This window comes from Seriola dumerili, unplaced genomic scaffold (assembly GCF_002260705.1).
Source record: "Seriola dumerili isolate Sdu_G_001 unplaced genomic scaffold, Sdu_1.0 BDQW01000088.1, whole genome shotgun sequence".
Lineage (NCBI taxonomy): Eukaryota > Metazoa > Chordata > Actinopteri > Carangiformes > Carangidae > Seriola > Seriola dumerili.
Genome location: NW_019174343.1, coordinates 13,680,684 through 13,686,683, shown reverse-complemented (window position 1 = coordinate 13,686,683; position 6,000 = coordinate 13,680,684). Strand labels below are relative to the sequence as shown.

Here is a 6,000-nt window from a genome sequence, read left to right as displayed (position 1 = left end):
GAATTCACATTGTAGGTCAACATGTCTGAGTTTAAAAAGGCAATTACTAAGCTAAAACTACCACTCCTGGATTCAAAACTAAACTGATTGTCTCTGCTTGTAACAACTGAGATTCACACACACACACACACACACACACACAGTCTAAGACTATTAGTGCTACTATCAGAACTACTACTACTGCAAGCACATGCAACGCCCAAACAACCACAGAACACTCCCTACCAACCCCATATCCACCACAAACCAACTAGCAACTCCCTAGCTATGACCGTTTCACCCTGAAATAACTGAAATCACTCCCCATACAGTGCACTACATTTATCATCTGCCACTTTATTTGTCTAATAATCAAAATCTGAGTGGGTATTGATAAACGATATAGTGCCTTCAAAGTTCCACAAGAGATTGAGAAAAGAGCGGAGTTCACGGCATCTACACACCCTACTTCTGATAACAATCTGACAATGCAATGCTCTGTGTTTTATAGATGCAAAAATTACCATTATGTGACTCTACACCTGGCAGTGACAATACAAACAATGATTTACTAAGTGTCTTGAGTGTGTCGTATAAGGAGTAATGACAGAGTGAACAAGGGAGTGGTTTTGGACGCAGCCTTAGTATCCACCAAGTTTCACCAAAAACCTCCCAATCGTAACAGCATCAACTTGAGCAACAATAACCACATAGCAACGGCTGGATATCGTTTTGAAAATATAATCAATCAAATGGTTCAATAATAGGTTTTAAGTGTAGTGTCATCTAACTGGCACCAGCTTTTTTGAATTGACCGGTTGGGGTCATGCACTCAAACCAACAGTGATATAACAGGGGCAGACACTTCTATGACTATGAAGAGTGACAGAGGAATTACGTTTTATGTTACTCACATTTTTTTGGATTATATGGTTTGTATGTAAGCATGAGGAGAGTGGGTTAAAATGGTGTTTTTTTTAAACAAAAGCCAACAGTTAAAAGCCCATGACCACTTAAAATGACAGAAAGGAGGACTGAGGCTTTGCAATCCTTTGTGTTAGAGGAACTTTTGATTTAGTTAAACAGTTAAAACAAGAACCTTTCACACCCAAACAATAGACTCCTTTTCTGAAACTTAGCACTTGACAAGTGAGGAGCAAATTGTACGTGTGTGTGTGTGTGTGTGTGTGTGTGTGTGTGTGTGTGTGTGTGTGTGTGTGTGTGTGTGTGTGTGTGTGTGTGTGTGTGTGTACACGAGTGTGCACGTGTGTGCATGTGACCCACCCCATGTCTAACAATCACCCTGACGCATACCACCCTTTCTCTCCTCAAATAAAAACAGAGTAAAAGGAAAAGAGAAATCATCCACTGTTGAAGTACTTTACGAGATCCTCCTCTAAACAGAAAAAGGACTAAGTATCCATGGGAATCTTAGCACGTTAGGGAGGCCTTTCTCCCTTCCTCTCATCCGCTCTCCCCCGCTGCACCCATGGACCAATGCAATTGTTTATTTTCTCCTATTGAGGCTGCTCCATTCACTGGCTCTCACATTTACTCTGCTCAATTGGAGTGAGACAGCACTTATTCGGGGAGAGGAATGTAGCGCTCCACTGACAGAGCAGCAAGAATGCAGAAGAAATAATTAAAACTTTTGAAAGGAAAAGGTACAGCTGAGCGTGAGGGAGAACGACGTCAAACCGAACAATGAGGACTGACAGGATTTTCTGCTGTGATGAGTATATCCACACATCACCTTGAAACTACAAAGTAAAGGAGTGTTTGAATAACTCACAATGCTAGAAAGTGGAGCGGGGATCCTATAAGGAGGTCATTCATTCACCGTGCTTTCTTAACTGAAACTCCCTGCAGAACAATGAAGCGCTCTCCGGCCTCTTGTAAGATGTGGCCTGTCCTCCAAACCTCACTGTTCCCGGCCCCAGCACAATAGCTGCGAGCTGGACCACGGAGTTCATTTCTCCTGAGGTCTATTATGTCTTGAGGAGGTAGTCATGATGACAGTTTCCTTCTCTGTAACAATGGCCATGGCTGCCAAAGCCTTCTCTGTCCTGTCAGTCTCTATTATCTTTCACCAAAGCTCAATGAGAAGCTCTTAGCTGTTGAGGAAAAGAGAAAAGTCATATGATGAAACCAGTACTTGGTAAAGAGCATAAGCCGATGCACACAATTGCAGTGCCAAGCAGTTTCAGGTTGCTTCAGCTTGGTTTCCGTTGTGGTGATGGGAACCGCCAGGCAGCTGATAAAGAAAAACAACTTTAGCCGTACATCACACTGGCACTAACATTGTCTGTTGCGCCAGGATGCAAGATATTCAAGCTACGCCATGTCTGTGGTGAATGAAACACAATTATTTTGCTATCCTTGCTCCTTTGTGATTTTTTGTTATCTGGCAGTGAGGTAGCAGAAAGCCGTGTCTTTTATTTTATTTACACTTCCCTGAAATCACAAATTTGCTTTAAGGTTCTCCATCTTTATACCCTGAGTCTGGTTAAGAAAAAAATGCACATAAAACACTTTCATGAGGAAAAACGGAGAAACCTCAGACAGAGCAACACAGGAGAGCTCTCTCTTACCAGATAGATAGACATGCAATAGATGTTGTCTACAGAAATAGAAATAACAATGGTAAAATTGCACTCTAAACTTTAATTGTTGGCTGTGATCTTAGCTATTACTCTGCTGATACGATGCTGGCCACTGCAATTACAAATAGTCAGTAATTAAGTGAACTTGTGACATAACAGGTCAGTGGTTCAAATCCTCAATCTGACTGGTGAAAGTGTAAATACTCGAACAAACGTGTTTATATCCAGTCAGCGCCCAAAAGCAAAGAGGACAGTGGTTGTCTGGGTCCATGACCAGCTCTCATGACGTCAGTGAGAAGTAAATGAAGCTGGAAAAGACATATCTGCATATTATCATATACTTATATAAGTTTTACATGAATTGAGATTGAATGCTTATCCTCACTCTGGAAACATAATTGACCAAATATTTTGTTGTCATGGTATTTTAGGTGTACTATGATTTACTTGCATTGCTCAAGTGAGAGCTATTAACTACCTCACTCTGTGAAATTTGTGCTTTTATTAGTACACTCGTTTCATTGTGAAACTAATGAATGATGCCAATAGTGCAATAAAAGTCCAACGTGATTATTATTAACATCCTAATAAGAATGAATCATTGAAGGCAAAACTTATTTACATTTCACTTTCTCAGAAAAATGTTGCAGCTTCAACGTTGAACAAACTGCATGTGACTTAAAATAAAGGGGACTGCACCATACATACAATATGACTTAAACTAAAATCAGATGCCTGGTTTGAAGCATAAACATGTTTTCACTAATTCTCAGTGACACAAACTCTTTTGCAAAATATCTGTGATCTTTTCTCAAGAACCACACTCTGATTCTGAATTCAGGCAGGAGGTCACCACATACAAAACACAAGTAAATCTCACCTGCCCCCTACTGGTCAGATACATATAATACACTGTGAAAGAGGCAGACGTGCGTACACAGTAATATAAGGTAGAAGGAATGTGTCTTCTTCCATAGTTTTAAGGCAGATGTGATCACTCATGTGAGCAAACATCTATGGAGCAACTGTATGAACACAAATAATGTCTGTTTTTTTAAAAATATTTTAGCGTTTGAAATCTTTTGCAAACATGAGATTTATGAAGAGTTCAAACATTTAGTTTCACTCTCATTTGTAAACTTCTACCTTACTTTAGTTATAAGTCACATGCTGAATAAAGTAGTGCAAGATTGTATTGGCTCCACATTAGGCATTATACAACCTGCTGTAAACATTGTGTTACCATGTTGGAGCTGCTACCCACTACTGCTCATCAAACATTCAAAGTGTGATTTTATTTCAAATCAGTAAAGAAATATTCTGTCTTTCTTACTCGCCTAAAATAAAAGGATGGAAAGAGGAAACTAAGAAGAGTTCAAAAGTATTGTTCCTCTCTATGGCGGAAGATGGTGCTGAGGGGTGAGAGGTAGGCACATATGTAAAAGAGGATCTCTTTTTTTCTCGGTGGTTTTCACGTGTAATATCAAGCAACAGCATTTTGACACAGTTAGATTAACCACCGTGCCACATTACAAACAGCTGCACTGCGGACCCTGTCTGTGATCTCTCAGAATGGATGCCTTCACTGATTATCCATTTTATGATTACTACAATTACAATGAGAGTTTAGAGAATGAAACCTTTGATGTTAGTATTTCTCTGAATTGTCACAGCTCACACCTCCGTGGCTTCAACATCTTCCTTCCCACTGCGTATTACCTCATATTTTTCTCAGGCTTTTTGGGAAACCTCTTCGTAATCTTAGTCGTGGGCAGCAAAAGCAGGAGAAGTGGGCGACTGGTTGACACCTTTATCATCAACCTGGCCCTGGCTGACCTCATCTTCGTCCTCACCCTGCCACTTTGGGCCATCTCTGCCAGCCAGGACGGACAGTGGAACTTTGGGGCGGCTGGGAACCTGCTGTGCAAGCTGAGCAGCTACATAATTGCTGTGAACCGCTTCTCCAACATCTTCTTTCTGACCTGCATGAGTGTTGATCGCTACCTGGCTGTGGTGAAGCTGATGGATTCGAGGTACCTGAGGAGCAGTCAGTGCATTCGTGCCACTTGTGCTGCAGTCTGGTTGATCTCCCTGGTGCTTGGCATCCCATCCCTGGTGTACCGAGGAGTGGAGCATTCCCGCGATGGACTGTCCTGTGTGGAAAATAACAACTCGCCTTTTTTTCTTGTCCTGAGCCTGACCATGGCATTGCTCACCTTTGTCTTTCCAGTGTTAATCATCGGACTCTGCTATGGCATCATTGTCATGCATCTCAACAAGCACTGTGTTACTACTGTAAATCCTCGAGCTGAAGCCCGGCGCAGACACTCCCTCAAGATGGTCCTCTCCATTATAGTAGCCTTTGTGGTGTCTTGGCTCCCCTTCAACATTTTCAAAGCCATTATAATTGGCTCGCAACTCTCGAACGCTGGTCTGAGTTGTGATACCCTGGCATGGCAAAGAAATGGGCTCCTCATCTCATGCTGCCTGGCTTTCCTCAACAGCTGTGTGAATCCAGCCATTTACTTTTTCCTGGACCATCACTTCAGACGACGCGCCAAGATCCTGTACAAGACCTGCACGGGAAAGCCAAAGGTAGTGCAGAGTCACAACTCATCAGCTTCCTTCACCATTGTGGGAACTTCAGAGAGCTTTGGAACTGGTGGGAGAACTCAGCTTCAGATCTTTGAGTAGGAGAAGAAGACAGACTCCTATCTCTAACGTTGAAGGTATTAAACCTATTGTCTCTCGCCCCTTAAGATCTGATCTGTGCAGCAACTTGATAATGAGAGAATTTGTGCATGTTTCACTCTTGATGGGATGTTTCAATATTAAGTGAAACCAAAGACATGGTTTGAAAAGATTTGTGCTGTACAGTTTTGTTTGTTCACAAAGTACAGATTACAGTTAGTACAATAATGTGAATTTCTTTTCTCATATCTTTCCTTTATTCTAATTTTCCATAAATATTGAACATGCTTTTTATACTGCTTAAACCAAACCATACCATACGGTACATAAATGCATTAATGTTGATATTCTGTATGTGTGAGTGTTCACCAATATCTTTTGTTTGTATGAAAATCTTTAACATTTTGAGCAGCATTAGTAGAGTATAAGTGTATAAATATTGTATAAATATACTAGAGTAATCTGGATTATGGATTGTAGAGTAAGTTGTTGTTTCTGTTTTATATATATATATACACAAAGACACAAGGACACACACGCACACATATACATACAATATTATATATATATATATTATATGTTAAATATAATATTATATATGTAATATATTGTACATACATATATCAAGGACGTATCAAGGACAAAAATTTCATTATGTTGTATAACATTAAAATGTGCAGTGCATGGATGTTTTTTAAGAAATGTATATATTGCTGTGATAAATAAA

General features: G+C 40.3%; 1 protein-coding gene across 1 annotated transcript; it reads left to right on the top strand.

Annotated features, from left to right (window-relative positions):
- Window positions 1-4,120: 4,120 nt before the first annotated feature.
- Window positions 4,121-5,954, top strand: LOC111221862 (probable G-protein coupled receptor 25). Its single transcript, XM_022745448.1, has one exon. It carries the CDS (start codon window positions 4,155-4,157, stop codon window positions 5,274-5,276), a length of 1,122 nt encoding a protein of 373 aa, XP_022601169.1. The 5' UTR covers window positions 4,121-4,154; the 3' UTR covers window positions 5,277-5,954.
- Window positions 5,955-6,000: the final 46 nt, after the last annotated feature.